The sequence below is a fragment of the Achroia grisella genome, unplaced genomic scaffold (genome assembly GCF_030625045.1).
Source record: "Achroia grisella isolate CSIRO2021 unplaced genomic scaffold, CSIRO_AGI_Agris_v1 utg2671, whole genome shotgun sequence".
Lineage (NCBI taxonomy): Eukaryota > Metazoa > Arthropoda > Insecta > Lepidoptera > Pyralidae > Achroia > Achroia grisella.
Window position 1 is genome coordinate 664,970 of NW_026712758.1, and position 23,458 is coordinate 688,427.

The following is a 23,458-nucleotide window of genomic DNA, read 5'->3' on the forward strand; positions in this document are numbered from 1 at the left end:
CACTGCCATCTATTTTCAACTAGTAATCCGAACTGCTTCAGATCTAGCGACATCTAGCGGCTACGGTGGCGAAATAAAATAGCCCGAAGAATAGCCCGAGTTAGGAAGGAACCATTTTCTTGTATGGGATGGGGTATCTGTATGTAATATTTGTTATCTGTGCTAGACAGTAATAGGCTCTTGGGGTGATAGGCAAACCTCTCATTGTTAGCTCGTTAAAGGATAATTCGCTGTAACGCGTTTAGGTCGCCGAGTATGCGTAAAGGAAATCTGCTTGTGGTGTATTAAATAGATAAGTACAAATTTTATGTTATGCATATGCAAGTAGATGCAGTTCTACGTGAAACACTTTAAAATTAACTCATAGGGAGACTCTTTAAACAGACGAGATTGTTTTATATATTATTGAATGTTTCATATACTTAATTTTTAATTTAACGCAGTAATTATTTACTTATATGTAAAAAAAAATATTTAGTGTTGTTTCTCTAGAAACGTTACCAATATAATACCTATATCAATCTATCTATGTAACAACTAAGCAGGTAGGATTTGTTCCACGCAAAAATATAAAGTAGTAAAAAGACGGTCACCTTTCTAAAGTCAGTTGAAAGTAAATACCAGGTAAGTTATATATATGACATTTAGGTATATATATAAGGTAATCTACAAAAAGTGCACCTCGAGATCACTGAAAGAATCTACTTTAGGCTCCAAGATTTATGAATTCTGGTAATATTTATCCTATATAATTTATAATATATTTACAGATTAATAATTCTGTGGTAAAGGGGAAGGATATAGGTATAGGAATTATTAATCTAAATATAGAATATGTAGTTAAAAAATAACACAAAACTTCAATGTACCTAACTACGTACTCGTAATAAAAAATTCCACGCTACTACACTAACTCGTTTATTCAAAACGAAAATATAATTATTCTAGCAGATTGAGTCGAATATCCAAACGAATCTTTTAAAACACATTCCCGCCCCTCAAAGGGAAGGATACTAATTTTCTTTTAAGTTTAAAAGAAGCTTCCTTTCAAGAAGTGGAAAAAAGTTACAATCGAAAAGGAAATTTGCGTTTTAAATCCTCTAATGAAGCTGAGAAGTTTGTAATGGAGGGGCGAAAGGCTGTACGCAAATTGAGGAAAAACTTGGGATCTACCAAATCACAAGGTAGCCCACCTACTTACTTAATGGGAAGTTACCTACCACAGAAAGAATGGATAAATCTTTTTTCTTAATATCACAAGGAGTAAAGAAAGTTTATATTTATTGATATAAACTACTTTTACTTCTCATATTCTTCTATAGAAAAATATCTGTATGAGATTGGCTATTATAGATTGCGCTTCCTTTTCATAGCATAGTTAGTTACTGAATTTTTTAACATTAGATATACTAACTAACCCGGCAGGCAGCTTGATGTAGTTATGGTAAAACGGTGAAAATTTAGGGATGTGTATGACTGTACATATGTGTTTATATGACTATACCTAATGCCGAACCATAAAATAAAAATAAAAAATATTATCTTAATAATTAATATTTTAGGGGTTTATCACTTAATGATATTAAAAATAAATTACGTTCTATTCTCAGATATACTGAATATTCCTATACTTAATTTTGTAAGAATCGTTCAAGCCGTTTTGGAGGAGTTTTGTTACAAACACTGTAACACGTGATAATATTGTTAATTCTGAAATTTGATTATTCCTTTTTAATATTTTTATTCTATATATACCATGGTATTAGTACCTATCGGATACTTTGCTTGTGCATTTCCATAAAATTGAAGTTACTTTGATTGTGTAACTGAATCTTTAACCGAGATACAACTTCTTAAAGTCGTTTGCCTTTGTCTATATATTGTAGGCGGCTTACAAAGCAAGCAGCTATGTTTAAAAGCAGGAAGCTGTGTTTCGATCACAGGCTGAAGATTAGGCAGTGACATTATGGGATAAGAGGCATCCTCTGAAATAGTTCGGAATAGCAACGCGTGAGTCACCATGCGTCACATAACATGAAGTCATGATAATATTGTTCATCTATATAAGCGACGGTAGCCATCAGGTACTCATCACCAGCTACAACTATTTATAATTTTCAAAGTTCCGTAAGCAAATAGTAACATAATAGTTTTGTTTAATAGGTAAATACCTACTTAATATTATAGAGTATATTTCGTACATTCTAATAGATATGAGTACAATTGTACTCGTTTCTCTTATATTCGTTTCGTATATTCCAATCAAGATAAAGCAATACGAAACTAATTAATGTCCATTGCAAAAGTAACCAAGTTAATTAAAAAGGTAACTAGTTATAGGTACTTGTATACAGAAAATAATTTTATAAAAGCTTGTTGAAAAATTGTAATACTAATTTCCAGCAGATATACCTGTGTATCTGTGACAGATACCTATATCTTTATAAGCCCACTTTGTGGTTATACTCTATGGTATATATACCCTATGTTGAGTGCCAATTAACAATATTTAACTATATATACATACAAGTAGTCATAGCTAGAGATTGAACCAGCAATAACGAATAAACAAAAGAGGATATATGCATACATACGCTTAAATACTCATGTGAAATACATGATAGTGTGCGTAATATTTTTATTGATTTAATGTACTTCTATGCATCATTTTTTTTCAATATTATCATTCTACACTCCTACTCTATAGAAACTGGAAGCGTGCGAAATTTCATACTCTTCGGTCAGCGTAACTGTCATAAAAAGGGGTACAAAATTTCTGCTTCACGTATTAATATAATAAAGATTATAAAACAAAGTCACCGCCTTATTTGTCTGTATATTACCAATAATCTGAAAAACGTCTCATGCTGTTTTCATACAACATAAATGATATTTGAGGAGGGTTTAGATGTATAATTCAGATATGATATAAAAATTACTGAAATTGAAGAGACGTAGTTAATTTACGAGCGCAATAGTTATCAATAGGTCGTAATGCTACAACTATACCTTGTAATAGCTCCAACCAAAAAATCAAAACCCATCTGTATGTTCGCGATGATCTCAAAAACTACTGAACGGATTTTCTTGTGGTTTCCTAACAACATCAAAGTAACTGCTAAGGAATGTAAAGGTGTATGATAATAAGTTAAGCTTTTGTGAAATTTAATTTAAAAAACCCTTCGAAACCGGAGCCTTCGTTCGTGTGTGTATAAAAATAGTCAAAGGATAATAAATATAACTAAGTATACATTTTCTAACAAAATTTATTACATAAATATAAATAGTTTTACATATTTTACAATAAAATTTAACGAAAATGTTACATGTAAAATGACAAAGTGATGATAAAATATTGAAGTTCAAAGATACAAATATTAATTATTGAATGATTATTAATTAGAGAATAATGATATAATTATTCTCTGTTGTAATTTATTCATATTTTTATTAGCTATTAAAATTAAAATATTCAATAAAATAAAACTGTCTACTATTATATAATATTGAAATACTATAGTGTTGATGGTAAAGTACATACTTCTGGAATTATATTTGTGAACATTCGAAGGACAACGGAAACCCTTCCGGAAACTGACATATTTTTTGTAAGCGTTTCTGAAATAATTTCAGTAGGTATATATATATATAATCAGTAGGTATGTATGTTTACAGTTAATAATTAAGTATTATATACTTTTTCAGATACAGTGTACATAAAACATGAATTTTCCAAGTCCCTAGTCTTGAGATTTTGTTTTTTAAAGCAAAATAAACCTGTTTGATTTTTATGACATTCATCTAGAACATTATAAAAATCAATCAGGTTTATATTTTACTTTTTCAGTCCGTCGTAACTTCTATACCTGTTTAAATGGGGCGGAATACCGATGAGAGGTGCATTTAGTATTGTAGGGTTTATTTGAGATTTTTTTTAAACTACATAGTATGAATTTCCATCTCTATACGAACAAATCCCTTTGACTGAGAAGTTTTTTAAACCAGTTCACTATTGGTGTTGATATCCTACTGTATACTTATAAAAAACACAGTTGAATTGAGAAGAAAGGGAAATTGTATTCCCATAAAAATAGCACCGCACTGATTGACAGTTTTCGAAAGAGTTTTCATTGTACGGGCTCTATATACACGAAGTCTACTGTTGCACAGCGGCATTGGCGATAATTGATGGCGAGTTAATGGTTTCGCCGAGACTCTCCAGTAGTTCTTTGCGGTAGTCATCGAAGTCGCCATCGACCTGTTAATTAAAGTATAAACACATAAAACCAAAGTCAGAACATAACAATTTTATGCAGTTCAATATGTTTGTTTACATATATATATATATATATGTACATATATGTTTGTTGCTATAAAAAAAGGATGTTGTTATTATAAAAAAGGATCAATAATCTTGTCTTAACTCCATAAATTTAGAGAGAGACATAAGAAAATATTAAAATTAACATATCATGAGACAGCGGAAATAATTAGATTAATGAAAAGGTGATAAATCAAATATACAGTATTGTACACTGCCTAGTGCAAGAATAAAGGTTACACAGCATAGGTTTAGACAGAACATCTAGTCCCAAACTACGCAGAACTTGTGTTATGGGGACTAGGCAACTGTTAGAAATTCTTAAATACATTTTTATTGTACATACATAACATATAATATACATTAAGAACACCCTCAGCCATATACAAACAATCGCCGTCATGATACTATTATTTGTATAGTGCGTATATTCGAACCATTGGAAGTAAGGCGGAGTACTAAACTACACCACCGAGGCCGAATACATAGCGAATATACCTATTAGATAGACGTAAAGGTCGTACCTCGTTGATTGTCTGGTCCTCAATGACATAAAGAGCGCAATTAGTCTCCCGAATAAGACGCTCGTCGTGGGACACTATTACCACACCACCTTTATACAGATTGATAGCCTCCGCTAATGCATCTATACTCTCGATGTCCAAATTATTCGTCGGTTCATCCTATAACATTAAACAATTAATAGGATATAAAATATTTTATTCAAATTAATTTAATTTAAGCAGTTTTGAATTGCCATAGTTATTCTTTTTAAAAGTACCGCTCATTTGAAAAACGTGTGAATACAAACTACCAACTAGAACTAATTTATTAGGATCATGTATTTAATATTTATCAAAATATTAAATACACAAATACAAATATCATTAAGATCCTTTTAACGGTTGTCGTGTAAAAGTAACAAACAGACAGACGGACACACTTTCATATTTATAATATAAGTATAAGTAAGATTTTGAACATATGAAACAAAGAGGATTTCCCATGTAAATATATGTTACATGCTTCGCAACTCGCAACCTTAATGCTATAATGATACTCTCCATTGCCAAATCTGAGAGAGAATGATAATTCAATAAATAATTAATAAGAATCTAGACTGATATATCCCCATACACAACAATTTCACTACCGTACTCTCTCATCATGCCAATTCATTGCCAAATCTGAGAGATAATTGTATTGATAATTTTCCCCATACCCAACAATTTCACTGCCATTCAAATTGTAATACAGAATAGAGAACTAACGTGGCAGATATATTATAAGAAATACAAAATACCCTACGCGTAGCTACTTGGTAAAAACTTTTCCTATCCTTTTTTAAGCATACTTACCAATATAACAACATCAGGCGCCATTAAAGTAAGCTCCGCCAAAGCGACCCGAGCCTTCTGACCTCCGCTGAGATCCTTCATCTTAATGGTATGCGCATGGCTGGCCAGCCCAAACGTGCCTAGAGCCTTGCGCGCCTTCTCATATTGAAGGCCGAATAACCGCTGGAGGTATTCTGCTGGGGACTCTTCCGCTGTTAAGTGCTCACCCGAATGCTGGTCGAAGCGACCTATCCTCTGTAGACAAAATATAGCTCCATTTAATCCTAACATGAATAAATAATACAAAATTATTCACATAATCTGATAGTTGATGTACCACTTTAGATTCTTACTAACACTTCTAAACTGAAGTAACCAGTCGAACGAGAGAATAATTTAAAATAATGTTGATAAGTGGCAAAATAAGTCCTATATGAATAAATAATTTTTACATCAAATTATATCCCATTAATATTCACCCTTTTTCTATATTAAAGTTAAACTGATATTTTTTTTTATCCACTATATTTGTACCCCTTAACAATTTTTTCTGCACAACCTATAGTTTACTGATAGAAAATGCCGTATGGTATTAAGTCCATCATATGTACCTTTGTATTTTAGGCATTAAAGTTATATAGATAAATAACAACATAGCGGAATGATCTGTCAGGTTATAGTAAAAATATTACAGTCATTCTTACAAATATTTCTGTGTGAAAATGCAGCTTAAATTTATTTTTTATCAACATTTCGTAACTTGACAACAAGAAACTTTATTCATTCATTGAATAATGTAAACTTACCAATCTATGATTCCTAATTAATTCACCATGGATTGGACTAAGCTCGCCTACAAGTAATTTCAGGAAGGTAGATTTGCCAACACCATTGGGACCGACGATGGCTACACGAGATTTCAGATCTATTCCAAAATCTACATCCTTCAACAGAGGCTTCTGACCATCGAAATTGAAATCCACATCTGTCAACAAAAAAGGTTAAATTACATTTCTAATACTGAACCTATAATTGATATATGTATCATCATTACATGGTATAAAATAAAGTCGCTGTCGCTGTATGCTTAAATCTTTAAAACTAAGCGAAAATTTTTCAAGCGTTTATTTTAAACAGATAGAGTGATTCTAGAGGAAGGTGTATATATATAATACATGTACACCCGTGCGAAGCCGGGGCGAGTAGCTAGTATAATTTATTTGGTTATAGAAATATAAAAATACCTAAGTATTTATGATAAATAAGTAAAGAATAAATAGAATAGAATAAATAAGTAAAAATAAATAGAGAAGCAAGGAATATATAAAAAACTATATACAGAAGGACTTAAAAACTAAAGAAAGTTTCGTACAAATTCAATAGTGTACAAAATAGCTTCCGTATCTTTTATCCTTACAGTCTGAAAAAACATATAGGCATTTATTATTTCATATAATTTCAAACAATAATATTTTCATTGTTTTTCGTACTAATTTCCATAACATGATAACTTTTTATTTACTGGGGATGTTCTTTACTGGAAAGGGATTGTTCTCTGTCCCACAATAATTTTGTTAGTGTTTCTTACAGAACTAAAGTGAAGGTGGCATTATGAATGCAAGTGTATTATAGTCGGCACCAGTGGGAAGAGATCCACTTGATGAGGTGAGATCAGTTAGCCCATCATAGTCATTCACGAGAATTCATCTTAGCAAACAGCAATTTACCACAATGGTTTCACACTATTTTGATTTGAAATCGTAAGGGTGATTATTTGTATAGGTGTTTTGTATGTATATTAGGTATGTATTTATTTGATAGCAATAGGGTGATCACTCCACATTACTAACAATCCTCTCTCTGTCTCTCCCCTATATGGACATACTATGTAAGCCAAGATTTGCACATACTGTGTAAGCCAAGTATTGGTGGCTGCAGTGGTGGTGGGTCCGGGAAACTAAACTTGACGATGTACTCTTTGGGCCGCTGCAGTAGTGTCACCGGTGCCGCTGAATCCTCAGCCTCCTCGCGCTGTGCTTTACTACGATTCTTTTCCTGTTTGCGGGTCAGGGCGTCCTTCTGTTTTTTCTCCTATTGAATGATAATAAAATATGGGATTCTTTAAAATGACAATCATAAACTTCGCCACAAACAAAAAATGAAATAATGTCAGCTCTATACCTGCCCCAAAGTACTTTCCTTCACTTCAAGAAGAGGGATGACAATGAATTTGCAAGGTAGTATGTTCATGTTCAAATCAAACAGTTACCCACTTTCCATAGGATTGGTCGTTGGCTAATTTACTATTCTAAGCCAAATCACGTAGGTGGGCATATTGCTATCCGCCAAAGGGAACCAAGACTGAATATATGTTTTATTGTTCTTTTATTTTATGTAGTTATATGGTAAAAAACATCGCCTATATGCTTTAAAAGCTTTATGGACCTACAAATTCCCGAGGTTAATTCTAGACTCGAAGGCGTTATGCCTCATTACTTTGTAACTATAAAAATAACTTTTATTAATTAGCACTTGTTTGAGTTATTAGTACCTAGTTCTTGCGTTACTGCGCAATGTTTATTACTGTAATTTCTCATCACACATATATTACCAGATCATTCTAGATCACTATTCTGGCTACAATAGGACAATTTTTGAGACAAAATTAATGTTTTTATACTTATTCATAGGCGATACCTAGTTGCAATTTCTACCCGTTCTACTGTCTGACATTATGTATGAGTCATTAGGAAATCAACTTACGGCTTGTTTCTTCGACTGTCCATGTGCCTTTAAGTCTTTCAGTCTCTTCTCCTGTTTTTCGTACTCCTTTATCATTTCTTTCCTTTTCTGTGCGTACATTTTCTTGAACATTGAATAATTACCCTTATAATAATACAACTTTTGTTGATCTAAGTGAATTATTTCATTACAAACATTGTCTAAAAATGACTGGTCGTGAGATACCACTAGAAGCGTTTTCTTCCAACCTTGGAGATAACTGAAAAAAAAGAGACAATTTTAGGTATAATTATAGTTTTTATATAACATAACTAGCAACCCCCCTGGCTTCGCACGGGATGTATTATACTTATAAAATTTCCTCTTGAATCACTCTCAACATTGGGATGGACAGACAGCGAAACGACTTTGTTTTATACTATATAATAATGATAATGCTTATTATAGTAATCCCAAATTGCCAAAATATATTAGGTTACTCTTAATGGCTGACACTGATGGGCTTTTTAGAATTGTATGATCAGTAATTATGATTTGTGGCAATTACTGATCAACCAGCAGAACAAATCATAGACTGATAGACTCGCCTCTCCTCATAAGAGCATTATGTAACCCACTATTAGCACGTTATCCAGATAGGTTTATAACTTATTTGGAAAGGAGTTGTGCTCACCAGTTCCCCATAATCGGTAAAATTCTGAGTCACCACATAGAGTAGAATTCTAGATATTTTTATGAGACAATTTGAAAATCAAAGTATGTAATAAATAGTTTTAAACCACACACTTTTTACTAATTTCAAAATGAGATTAAAAGAGTAAGGGTATTTCTTTAACTTTTTTAAAGGTCTGTAATTACTAATAATTTGTATATAAAATAATTTTACTCACTTGTCTAACCAAATTACGGCATTGAGATCTAAATGGTTTGTCGGTTCATCAAGTAACAGCAACGTTGGCTCTATATACAGAGCTCTGTAAAAATGGAATAAATTCGAATTATTTCATTGTCATATATTTAGTTGTATATACTTCTTAAAAATCTATTTTATAAATAATTAATATTATCCACAATAACATTTTGATATCGATTCTGTTGACAAAAAAAGTAAATTTAAATAAAAGAATAACAGTATGTAAACTAAATTAAAAAATGTAAGCGTTATAATAACAATCACTATTTATATTACATTAGTACAATTAGTAAACATTAGAGATTTTTTTGCACATTGTTTGCTTGCAATAGACAAGCTCAAAACATAATATTACTTAGGTATACCTGGCGAGAGATACCCTCATACGCCAACCACCAGAGAAGTTCTTAGTGGGCCGGTCCTGCATCTCCCGGCTGAAACCGAGACCCGCAAGAATTCGTCGAGCGCGTGGCTCAGCGGAATCCGCACCTATAGCTTTTAATTCCGCATACACCTGTAATATTTTTAAGACTACAATTTTCCAACAAAATTTCACTTTTTCTATACACAAACACGGCTAATAAGAAACTCGACAGTTAATATGAAAATATAAAATATCTCGCTATTTAGCAGTTTGTATCCATACTCTAAATAATGTTTGTATTGTTCACATTTATTCAATAGAGCAACATGTAATTTCATGGTAGAATAAAAAAATATTATATGACTATTAAAAGTATTTACATAAAGTTTATTTGAAGACAATTTGTTTATGTTTCTATTTAAAATAGACCCGTAAAATAATCATATATACGCACAAATATATAATTAGAACATAATAATTATTACATTTACTTACATCATTCAACCTATCTTGTTTACTAAGATTTCCTTTTTCTATTTCCGTTTCCAACTCCTTACATTCATTCAACAGCTCTAAAACAACAAAAAGTGATTATTTTACAAAAACATATTGGAACAAAAAATATATCAGGTTATATTTTGTAATATTTAGTGTGAATCTAATTACAGAGGCTATAATAATTCACAAGATTACAGTATAGATGATGCGAAATCAACTCAATATATTATCATAGCAGAATTAAACTAGAAACTTAAAACATTAAAATGGAAATGCAATAAATATATAAAACAAATAAATAAGAAATAACCAAAACAGGAATAGACATTCTGTAGCATTCGCACCAATCCGAAATAGCGGTGGCTTTATGCTACATAGGGACTATTACGTATACGAATAAATCGATGTTCTAAAAAACTCGTTGACAATAGCAAATATAATGCACACACGTACCTTGTTCTGCTAATGCCTTCGATGAACATCCACCTTCGGTAGATCCGGTCTTTGAAGACGTGAGGTGAGGTTGAATGCAGAGATAATTTTCGAAACGATAGACATACACTCGCGCCGTAGTCACAGATACAACTGGGCGTGGTGCATGGCAGCTTGTACGACTGCTATTGCTATGCGTTGCGAGTAATAAACATCGATATTGAGGGTATATATAAAAAAAAAAACTAACGATAAAATTAATCTAGAAAGTTCGCGACGAAACATCCCGCCTACCAAAATGCCTATGGTATTTTCTGGTTATTAAAAAAAAAAAAAATGTAACATTGTTAAACAGACATCTTAGAAACGAAATGACGATGAAAGAAACTATAACTATAAATAAAATAAAAATATAAAAAAAAAGAAATCTAAAAGACAACGATTTTGGTTAATCCTCTATAGGTAAAGGACATAACTTAACTAGTGGTCGTTGCATTGTATGATTGTTCGCGGTTCGGATTATGGCAATCCGAGCGATTCCGTCGGCTCCTGGCAATAGATTAACAACTCGAGCTAGAGGCCAATGCAATGGAGTACGATTATCGTCTTTGATAATCACCATCGAACCGATACTTAACGGTTTAGAATTTTTGGTCCATTTGGCTCGTTGCGTTAAAGAATTAAGATATTCGTGCTTCCATCTGAACCAAAAATGTTGATGAAAAGATTGTAACAATTGCCATCGATGAAGCCGAGTAACTTTAGTATTTGATAGATCTTCATCAGGAACAGCTGTTAGAGGTTCTAAAGTGAGAAAATGTCCAGGTGTTAAAACTGATAAATCGTTAGGGTCAGAGCTAATGGGACATAGTGGCCGTGAATTCAATACTGATTCAATTTGTATAAAAAGAGTAGATAACTCTTCGAACGTTAAAACTTGATTACCGACCACACGATATAAATGAGATTTGGCTGCCCGAATTTGAATCTCCCACACCCCGCCGAAGTGCGGAGCTGATGGTGGATTGAATTTGAATTCAATTTTTTGTGCACTAGACGCTTGCTCCATTAAAGTTGACAATTGGTTTCTAGCACCAACGAAATTAGTACCACAATCCGCATGTATTACATTACATCTACCACGACGTCCTATGAAACGACGCAAAGCAGCTACAAAGCCTTCAGTAGAGAGTGTCGACACCACCTCGAGGTGTACCGCTTTAGTGGCCAGACAGATAAACAAGCAGAGATATGCTTTATCTATCTTAGCACCCCGATGAGAACCAAGCTTTATTCTAAAAGGCCCACCAAAATCCACACCGACGACCGAGAAGGGTTTCACTTGGTTAACACGGTAAGATGGAAGATTGCTCATAAAAGGTTGTAGAGGTCGTGGATTAGTTCGGTAACATTGTATACATTTCGCTAATTGACGACGTATGATACGTTTTGCGGAAACGATCCAAAACTGTTGCAGTAATAAAAAATTTGTAGTATTTATACCTGGATGTAAATAGTTACGATGGATAAAATCTATAATCAATGACGTTAACTGATGATTGGATGGTAGAAAAGCAGGGTGTCTTTGTTCATATTCTAAACCAGATCGCGATATTCTTCCGCCCACCCTGAGGATACCTTGATTATCGATAAACGGATTGAGTTTCCGAAACGGTTTAGGTAACGATTTTTGAGATTTAAGGCATAAAATTTCATTAACAAACGATTCATTTTGTACGTGTTTAACAATACGCATTAATGCATTATGTCTTTCGACGTTATTCAGGTAACAATTACGATTGGCCTGATTAGGGTTGCGAGTATTATTGATAAATCGATAAATATAGGTAAAAACGTTAATAAGTTTTGACAATGATGAGAAACGATTTAGCGAGCTATTGATTATATCTTCAGACTTTGTAGGATCAATGATAGTGTTTGACGTTAAAGCAATGGATTTTCGTGTTTCAGTTTCCATAACACTTTTATCTTCATATGTTATTGTAATTGATGAAGGAGGCCAGAATGTGTAATCCTTCGATAACCATGAAGGTCCCGCCCACCATAACTCATTGCCGACAATTTCACTGGGAAACTGTCCACGGGAACATATGTCCGCTGGATTATCTCCAGAGGACACATGGTGCCAACATTCAGCAGGTGTAATATCTTGAATATGACTGACACGGTTAGCTACAAACGTGGCCCAACGAGAAGAATGAGAGCGCAACCAAGAAAGAACGACTGTCGAGTCAGACCAAAAATACGTAGCATCAATTTTTATATTAATTATGGACGCGTCATGTACGAATTTATATAAGTCCGACAGAAGTACAGCTGCACAGAGTTCCAGTCGAGGTAACGAGGTACGTTTTAAAGGTACTACACGAGCTTTAGAACAGACAAGAAATACATTGATATTGCCTTTTGAATCAGAAACACGTAGATAAATAACTGCTCCATAAGCCGCCTCTGAACTGTCACAGAAGCCGTGCAGTTCACATGATCTCGCATCAGTACATGTAAATCGCCGTGGAATCTTGAGTGCACCTAACAATGGTAATTGCTCGCGATAGGTATTCCAGGAGTTAACAACTTCAACAGGTGGAGTTTCGTCCCAACTGACGCCGAGAACCCAAAGTTTCTGAATCAAGCATTTAGCTTGGATCGTAACAGGAGAAAGAAAGCCTAAGGGGTCAAAAATACGAGCAAGCTCGCCAAGAATCGAACGTTTGGTACATGGTCGATCTAAAGACTGTATTTCAAAAAGGAAACTGTCAGACGAGGGATCCCATTTGAGACCTAAAACCTTAAAAATGCCACTTTCTGTGTTGTCAAGCGATACGGAACCCATTAAACAATCTTCTTTAGGAATATCCGACAGTAATCGCATATCATTACTTATCCACTTCCTAAGTTGAAAACATCCATGACTAAAAAGAGCAATGAGTTGTGATTTTGCTTCTTGAGCAGCTTCTAGTGATTGAAATCCAGTAGCAACATCGTCAATATAAATATCCGATAAAATGATTTGTTTAGCAAGCGGGTATGAGTTTCCCCAGTCTTTAGCCAACTGTCGTAAAGTACGGCATGCGAGATATGGAGACGAAGCAAGCCCATAAGTGACTGTGTTCAAACGATACTCTTGAAGTGTCTCATTCGGCGTATTTCTCCAAAAAATGCGTTGATAGTCACGGTGGTCAGGGGATATAAGAATTTGTCGATACATTTGTCGAGCGTCAGCCATGAAAACTATTTTATGTTCCCGGAGATGCAAAAGAATTGATACAATATTCGGTTGTAGTTTAGGCCCGATGAGTTGAGTGTCATTCAAGGACCGATGATTTAAATCCTTTGCCGAAGCGTCGAAAACAACTCGAAGACGAGTAGTGGTAGAATCAGGACGTAAAACGCAATGATGAGGGATGTAGTATTTCCCTAAACCTACTTCGTTTGCTGGGACAAGTGACATGTGTCCACTATCAATGTAATCGCTCATAAAGTCTGTGTATTGAGAACGCAAGTTGGAATCTCGAGAAAGTCTTCGTTCGATTGCATAAAATCTTCGCAAAGCGAGATTTCGAGAACCTTCAAAAATAGGTTCCGTATTTTCCTTGAAAGGGATGCGAACCATGTATCGTCCAGAGATGTCTCGAGTGTGATCATTAATAAACTTCTTTTCGCATAACTCGTCGTCTGGAGTCAATCTTGAAGAAGACGGTAAGGAATCCAGCTCCCAGAAGCGTTGAACGAGAGAATTTAAATCGATATCTATATTTGGAACTGAATGCAAAAGCGTATGAGATGACAATGAAGTTTTACCTAACAGTAACCACCCAAAAATAGAATTAAACGCCGTAGGTTGATTAACACCACCCTTGATGTGTTGATCGAGAAGCGAATCTACAAATACGTTCGCAGCAAACAAGATATCGATTGGTCCTGGAATATCGAAACCAGGATCGGCTAACGGCAGCGATTGAATGTGTGACCAATTTGATGTATTTAAATGAGCGATTGGTTGATCACCGCAAATTTTTCGAATCACGTACATGTCAGTATCAAATACAACACGATCGTTAGTAGCTATGGAACACGTGATACCTCCAGTTATAGAAGTTTCTGCTTCTCCCAGTCCAGAAACGCTCACGTTTGAATGACGTGGTTTTAGCTTTAACTGATTCATGGCCGATTCCGTTATGAAATTGCTTTGACTTCCCGTATCGAATAAGGCTCGAAACGATTGCAGATTACCTGAAGCATCTCTAACCTGAACGATTGCAGTTGCCAGTAATACAGTTGTATTTGATTCAGACCTTGAAACCAAAGATGAGATAGGATTTGATTCGATAGTTTTATCGCGATGGAGTAAGGTGTGGTGTTTACGTTTGCAAGTGCGGCACGAGAAAATAGAAGTACAGTTTTTTAATTGATGAGAGGGCTTCAGACAATTAAAGCACCAATGTTTGTCATTGGCAATTTTCATACGTTCCTCAAGTGATTTTTGAAGGAAGTCGGGACATGATGATATAGAATGTGTCTCATTGCAATATGAACATTTTGCATAGTACAAACCGCTTTTGTTGTCAGCGGGTGTGGCATCAGTTGCGGCGATAAGTGTATGTGACACGTTCATCCGTTTGGGCTGAAACTGCATAGGCGTACCGGTTTTGAGAAAAGATTTATTTGTTTGATGCAAGTCCAAAAAATGAGTATCGCGCAGTAATGCTTCGCATTTAGATCGCAAAAACCTTTTGAGCTGATCATATGATGGTAATTCGATGTCAGAGTATTTTTCTTCAAAACTTCGGCGTAGGTCTTTATCTAATTTCGACAAAATGTGATAAACTAGAACGAAATCCCAATGTGCAGTTGGCAAGTCAAGTGTTTTTAAAATACTTAAATTCTCCTCAAACTGATCTAATGATTTTTGAAATTCATAGGCGTTAGTATATTTAAAGTGGATACTGAGAATATCTCTCCAACACGTGAAAGCTAAGGTCCGTTTACACTTATAACGGGCAACAAGTGCTTCATACGCATCCCGATAATATTCGTGAGACATAGGAAAAGTCTTCACTACAGCCAATGCATCGCCGCTCAGAGAAGATATCAAATAATGAAACTTTTCGGTATCCGAAAGAGAAGTAGAATTATGTATCAATGCGTTATATGTATCAATATACTCGGGAAATAATTTAATATTGCCCGAGTAATTCGGGAGGATGAGTTTAGGTAAACGAATATTTGATGATGAGCCTTTTGGGATATGGGACGAGTCATTTTTAGTTAAAGAACGATGTATTGACAACACCTGAAAATATATATCATCAAAAGATTCTTGTATTTCGTTATCATCGATTTCCTCGTCATCCAATAAACGAATAATTACAAAATGAGCGTCTTCGAAGTTTGATGCGATTTGTTTAACTTCCTGATGATATGATAAAAACAAATCAAGCTGAGAATTATCACTTAAAGCCAATTTACCGATTTCCAACGCCTTAGACAACCGTTTATAAGCAATAGTCCGTTTTCTGCGCAATGACGCTAAGTCCTGTACAGTATAATCATTATCGATAGATTTCGATTTCGATTTTTTCAAAGTACCTACTTTACGAGAAGTGTGCTTCGTTAAAAGTGACATGATTATTTGTATTATATAAAAGAGTTAATTAATAAAAAAAAAAAAAAAAACACGATTTAATTAAACACGATATAAAATTAAAAAAAAAAGATTTTTGAAGTCTCTGTCAACCCTAAAAATCTATTAGGCGTGAATTTAAAATTGTTATAATATCCCAAATAAAACAGTTAATTAATTTGTCCGCTCCGAAATAAAATAAGCGTGATATTATAATATTAATTATAATTAGTTAGCGCCTCGGTCTATCTCTAGAGTATGAGCGTGAATATAAAACGATAAATAATAATTGTAAGATATACTCATAGGAAATGATAAGTAAAAAAAAAGAAATTAAATACGATAAATTGTTAGATGAATAATAGAACAAATACCGGTTTTCGAGCTCACACAGCTTTGAAGGTAGGGTGAAGATAGGATAGGTATCGATTAGAAAATAAACACAAATTAATTATCTATTTGTGTAAACACAAAGAACACGGTTTATACCTAACCTGTGCGGTAGTATAAACGAGCGTATAAATTGATCACAGGATATTTATATCGATATATATATTTACTTTTATAGCGATTATATGCCTGTAAGATTAAAACCTACACTTTAACCAGAAAATACCACAACAACCCGAATAGGCGGAATGTCCCGGGTTTCGGCACCAGAAAGATGTAGCATTCGCACCAATCCGAAATAGCGGTGGCTTTATGCTACATAGGGACTATTACGTATACGAATAAATCGATGTTCTAAAAACTCGTTGACAATAGCAAATATAATGCACACACGTACCTTGTTCTGCTAATGCCTTCGATGAACATCCACCTTCGGTAGATCCGGTCTTTGAAGACGTGAGGTGAGGTTGAATGCAGAGATAATTTTCGAAACGATAGACATACACTCGCGCCGTAGTCACAGATACAACTGGGCGTGGTGCATGGCAGCTTGTACGACTGCTATTGCTATGCGTTGCGAGTAATAAACATCGATATTGAGGGTATATATAAAAAAAAAAACTAACGATAAAATTAATCTAGAAAGTTCGCGACGAAACACATTCTTTATTGCATTTTGTGTTAATTTTCATTTTATTATATTTTTTAAACTCACCCGTTCGCTTGACATCGGACTCTAGTAGCGTCTCGACAGCACTTATATCACTCGCCGTTACCTCCTGCTCGCACACTAGTATATCTATATGTGGTGGGAGAGGGAAGGCGCGCTGAGCGAGATGTCGTAATAACGTCGTCTTGCCGTGTCCGTTAGGTCCGACTAGACCGTACCGCCGTCCGTTAGCGATCAACAAATTAGCGTTCACGAACAAATCTTTGCCTTTGGCACTTATGGAGAAATTTTCCACTTTAATATCCACCGCATTCTCTAGCGCTGCCATCTGACCTGGTCATACGAATAATAATACATTGTCATTTATTGCTTATGTTATAAGAAGATATCTATTTAGCTTCGCGCCTTATTTCTCTATCTGGGTATAGAGACATAACGTAATTAGTGCAAAAGTGTAGAATTATCTTTATCGCGTAAAGCAGCAACAAAACACCACAAAAAAAAATTCAATACTGAAATCGACCAAGGCAAAATACTTTTTATTCACTCATAAAAATTTATAAGTTATTATATATTTATTATTTCCACGAAATTCAAGCGAAATATCTAAATTGTACACCCTACAATCTGTTGAAGACATCAGCACACATCAACCTTTAATTATATAGTGAGAAAGACTGAGAAGGATGAGGTATATTTTAGCAAAATACACTGTACACAGTTGTTTGCATGGGTACTTCTGTCTCGCCTATTTCTGCCGCGAAGCACTTTGTTTAGTAAGCTGAGTATGATCGTTAAAGTGTGGGATATGGCAGTGAAATTACAGATGACAACTTAATACTCAGTGATGACAACACAAAAAGGGTTATATGTGACAATGTCGACTACAACAGTTGCCATTTCCCATAAATTGGACAGTCACCTTCTTTACATTCAAGTTATATAACAAAGTATAATATACAATAATAAAACCACATATTACACTCCTTACCTGCAGTCTTCTGCGCCTGACTGACTGTGAAGTTAGCATCCAGATCACTGTGTCCTTGACCACCCTTCTTAGTCAACAATTCCACTTGCTTTTCATACTCTTGCTGCTTTTTTAACTTCTTCTTCTCTTTGTGACTCAATTTCTTCTCTGCAGGTTCAATCAATTCTTTATCTGGTAATTCCGTAACCTAAAAAATATTTTATTGGTATTAATAGTAGTAATATTATTCTTTGTACTTTGTAGTAAATTATTATCATAATATTGAATTTAGTTCAACTGACAGCCTGAATCAATAGTTGATTTAATTCTTTTTTTTTTATATTACTTACTTTGAAATCATAGAAAGAAAAATGGGATTCTTAACCTAAGATTTAATTCTCTGCCACAAAAATTAAATATGTTACTATCAAGGATTACCTTATCATCCACTTCCTTTGAAGCCTCATCATCAGAAAGCACATCTGCCGCGACTACTTCCTCCACTTTGCTTTTCTTTTTCTTATCCTGTTTTACATAAAAATTAACATTAGAAAATTGTATAATTTTATAAATAATTGGAAATTCACTTTCAAGGTGCAGAATAAATTCCCTAATACAATGATGCAATTTGTCAATGAAATATATAGCAGAACACTTTACATATACATTATCATTGATGGTATACAGGGTATGCATACTATTTACGGCAACAAAAATGGTACAGTGGTGTATCAAATACACACACATTCTAAAGGTTCTATAAATATATTTTTAAAATTAGCTTACCTTGACCTTTTTGGGTTGTTCTTCTATTTCTGAAGTTTCCTTAATCTCAAATTTCTTGAGTTCTGCTTCAATGTCATCTATGTTGTTCTTTTTTTTATTTTTACCTACAATTTAACACCTTCATTATTAGACGCAAGTTTTAGTGTTACATATTTTTTTTATATTTATATAGTGGAAAATAAGCTATGACAATTTAATATCCCTCACCTCTGCAAATTATTAGCAAATATAAGGAATATCTATTTAGTAATAAACATGCTTGCACTTGCTTTGCAGTATGTTGAAAATGTATGCAAATCCCTAACAATTGTGATTTTTATTAAACAATGCTACTACAAAGTACAGACCTTTACTCTTAACAGGAAGCTGAGGGAGTTCATCATCATCATCATCTTCTGGTGGTATTTTTAGTTCCTTATCACTATCTTCATCAGGCCAATCATCTTGTTTCCCTTTACCTGAAACATAATTACAATTTTTAAAAAATCATCCATACCTATTCAGTTCTCTGCAATAGAATTTTAAAATAAGTACTTAATATAAAATTATAAAATCTTTATTTTAATGTTCAAGCTAATTAATCCTAAAATAATTAATTTCATAATTTTTAAGACAGTTATATATTTATTATACACAAAATATATATTTATTATTAATTTTAAACAATATATGTTTATACTTAAAAATATATATAAAACATATATATATTTTATATAAATTTTGGCATAATATTTTTTATTGTAGTACATTACTAACACTACTAGCTGCGGTGGTGTCTGGGTCTGGGTAAATTATTTTTAGAAGTATTCTATTACTTAATCTGGAGAAATTGTATATATTAAATTATATTCTTAAATAATTCAATCCATCTTTCAAGCTGTATAAGATTAAGTAACAGACACCCAAATATTTCACATTTATAATATGTACATGTAAAAATATAATAATTAAAATATGTAAATTTACCTTTAATCACTTATAAGTATCCCAATATGCACAACAACAACAAACAAAATATATACTAAATAGTAAATTAACTAGTGTACTAACCTTTCTTAATCTTTGACTTAGTGGCAGGTTTAGCAGTATTACTTGAGACATTACTGACCACTGATTTGGAATCATCATAATCTTCTTCCTCAGATTCAACTGTTGTATTTTTCTTTTTATTTTTATCTAGAACCAACAGATAAACACATATGTTAATTAAATTTGAAATTAGTAAGGCTTTGATTAGATATATGAAAAATAATCAATTATGTCAAAGTGTTTACATTATTTTATTTCATAAGAAAAACATTCAATTAATTAATAAATAAATTGTTGTTTTATGTAGTTGTGCACATACATTAAATAGTTATATAGTAAACATTGGCTTGCCTTGCATGCATGCCTGTCATATCTCATGGATATTATATTAACTAAAACCTGCATTATACAACATTTCTAAAAGGAATTCTTCACATATAGTACAACTATAGTAAAACTATATCATGGTTTAGAGAAAATTGAGAAATATACATAAATAACAATTTCTATTTATAACATGAGAGGTACTTACTTTTCTTTTTAGATACAGGTTTTGCAACTTCATCTTCCGATACTTCTTTTAACTCTATGTCACTCCCTCCACCTGACCAGTCATCATCCTTCTTACCTTTACCTTTAAAAATATTAATGGAACAATGTGTTCAGGAAAATTCATTATTGTAATTATTTTCTATGTATGGTGCAGTTAATATAAATAAAAATATACTCTAGGACACTGAATTCTGATTTCAGAATCTGGAGCTACTATTTAAAATACCAGAAATCTATTCACATGCTATATTTCATATATGAATGGTGTTTATACTTAATAAATGTATATAAGTTTTAACACAATTTCAATAGTAGCAATGAAAAATACTTTATTAGAATATTATCAATAATATTATAAATTTTAAGTAATGCTGCCAATATGAAGAAAGTTGTTGTGTGGAATTTTGGATTAACAAACATACCTTTCTTTTTTTTACTAGCTTTAGTTCCAGTACTTGCAGATTTTGATGTATTTGTGCTATTACTGATTACAGACTTATTATCATCTTCCTCATCCGAAATTTCTCCAGTCTTTTTCTTGTTTTTAGCTGTAAAGATTATTACTATTAATTATTAGTATTAAATATTATAGTAATTTTAGATGTTTGGCAACTTAGTGAATTACAAAAAATTATAACAAACAGAATTTATAACCTATTATGATTATATACTATTACTTATTATTTTATACTAGCCAAAAATCTACCTACTTAATATTTTTTTTAACTGTCTTCAAATTTAATATGTATATGTAATAATTTTTGGCCTGTAAACTTTCTGACTATTTTTTTGTGTCTTCTAATTTATTAGCAGAGTTAGTCACAACGGGTAAAAATACATATATATAACTCGAAACCATGATTCTAAAACATAATAAATTGTAAATTAATAATTAAATGTCATTAAGTTTACCTTTTTTCTGTGATTTTTTCGCAGCTGGTTTGATATCTTCTTCATCCTCTGAATGATGTTTCATGGGGACATCTTCATCATTGTCACTCCAGTCTCCTTTGCTTTTCTTTTTATTCTTTCCTTTACTCTTGGAGGTTATATCATGACTAGCAGCTGTTGCTGACTTTTCGTCTAAGTCATCATCAAAATCATTATTTTTTCTATTTCCCTTTTTCTTAGACATACTTATTGAATAGTAGAAGAATAAATATAATGCTGAAATTCAATAAATACCAATGTATTTAATGGAAAGTAGAAGTAACAATGGTTAAAAAAAATCGAATACGTGAATAATGAATGAATATTGGTCTCGTCGAACCACAGAACACCAATATGCTCGTTGAACTGGATTGGTAAGGATGATCGATAAACATCGATGTTTGAGACATATCGATTTTTACTCCAAAAATATCGATAACAACCTTTCGCTAATATCCTCATCGAAGTTAAGTAACCGACAGCATCGACCAATAAAAACTAGAATGAACTTAACGAAGAAAATTGATTAGACTCAAATTAACGATAAATAACACCAAAAATAATCAAATGAACAGTTATAGACGTTTTTTTTTGTTCTGTTTATCCTTTAACGCAAAGCCAAAGGGAACTGCGCCCATACAGTCATAGTTATCTACTAGTATCGATACAATGAAAGGGAGACACTTAGTTTTTTTAGAAATTTTGTGACTTGGTTACAAGATTTTTAAGATATTGCCATTTTTTATGTAACTGGAATGAAGACAAGTAACAACCGTTATACATGCAGAGCATCACGGACTATAAATCGTATGTCTCTCTAAGAGTAGGGTTGATAAGTTCATTGCTTGTAATGTAAGTATCCTAACAGTTCAATCTCCATACGGTACCTCCTAGAAACAAATCGTGGTTAATTCCTGTACAATACGGTACGATGACGTAACTTTCTTGCCTTCATCTAAAGGATGTTTTGCCAGCTGTATACCTTTACTGTAGATCATTATATCACAGCAATATTTTTAAATTTTAATAAATGTTAGGCATTATTAATAAATAATGCGTAGAAACATATGTTTTCTATTCCGAATTTAAGAGACATAATTTATATAAAATATAAGTTACGTTATATTGCAAGTGGTAGAGCAAGCTGTACGACCACACATGGTTGTTCAGCTCGATTGGGCCGCTCGAACCGGGAAATACCACACCTCGGCAGAAAACCGGCGTTAAGCGATATCGCGTTTCGCATGGTGAGCTGTAGGTTCCGGACGCCCCTCCCCCTCCCCCTATCCCTTTCCTACTTCCTTCCCCTACCCACCCCTTTCTTACATACCATGGTAGCGGATTATAAGAGATTTTTACCCCAGGGTGGTACCAGTAACCATGTTACTGGAGAATCCACCTCTGAGATATCACACTCAGGCTGCCCTGCGTATTCTGGGGTGGGCAATTCTCTGCTCAATTTGGCCAGAAGGAAACCGAGCAAATCTCCGTCGGCGTTTCCCTTGCTCATAGTCAGTTTTTGCAACATCAGGGGAATTCATTCCAATCTCAACGCCGTTCACCACCATCTAGAGACGGTGAGACCGGCTTTGCTCTTCCTTACGGAGACGCAAATATCCTGTCCCGACGAAATTTCGTACCTGACCTACCCTGGATTTAAATTGGAACACCATTTTATTCCACGGGCCGGTGTGTGCGCTTATGTCAGAGAGGATATTAGTTGTCGCCGTCTTGGTACACTTGAAGGTACTGACCTGTCCATTTTATGGTTGCGTGTAGATTGCAATGCGGGGGTGCCGCATCTATGCATGCTTATACAGGTCCCATAGCGGTAACACCGAAACTGACCGACTCATTGAACACGTCCAAATGGCTACAGA

The 23,458-nt window shown here is 33.6% G+C and overlaps 2 protein-coding genes across 2 annotated transcripts in view; one reads left to right on the forward strand and one right to left on the reverse strand.

The window, feature by feature from the left end:
- LOC131842961 (uncharacterized) overlaps window positions 1-23,458 on the forward strand; it is a 68,943-nt gene that overhangs the window by 35,719 nt on the left and 9,766 nt on the right. The gene's annotated exons all lie outside the window — the stretch shown is intronic.
- On the reverse strand, window positions 3,334-21,880 carry LOC131842958 (ATP-binding cassette sub-family F member 1). Its single transcript, XM_059191532.1, has 18 exons — window positions 21,561-21,880; window positions 21,071-21,196; window positions 20,629-20,730; window positions 20,118-20,243; window positions 19,415-19,525; window positions 19,068-19,171; window positions 18,720-18,806; window positions 18,303-18,489; window positions 17,357-17,644; window positions 10,173-10,249; window positions 9,679-9,827; window positions 9,291-9,374; window positions 8,422-8,659; window positions 7,569-7,749; window positions 6,465-6,643; window positions 5,680-5,913; window positions 4,846-5,004; window positions 3,334-4,258 (listed from the first exon to the last, which is right to left on the reverse strand). Exons 1-18 carry the CDS (start codon window positions 21,781-21,783, stop codon window positions 4,157-4,159), a joined length of 2,757 nt encoding a protein of 918 aa, XP_059047515.1. The 5' UTR covers window positions 21,784-21,880; the 3' UTR covers window positions 3,334-4,156.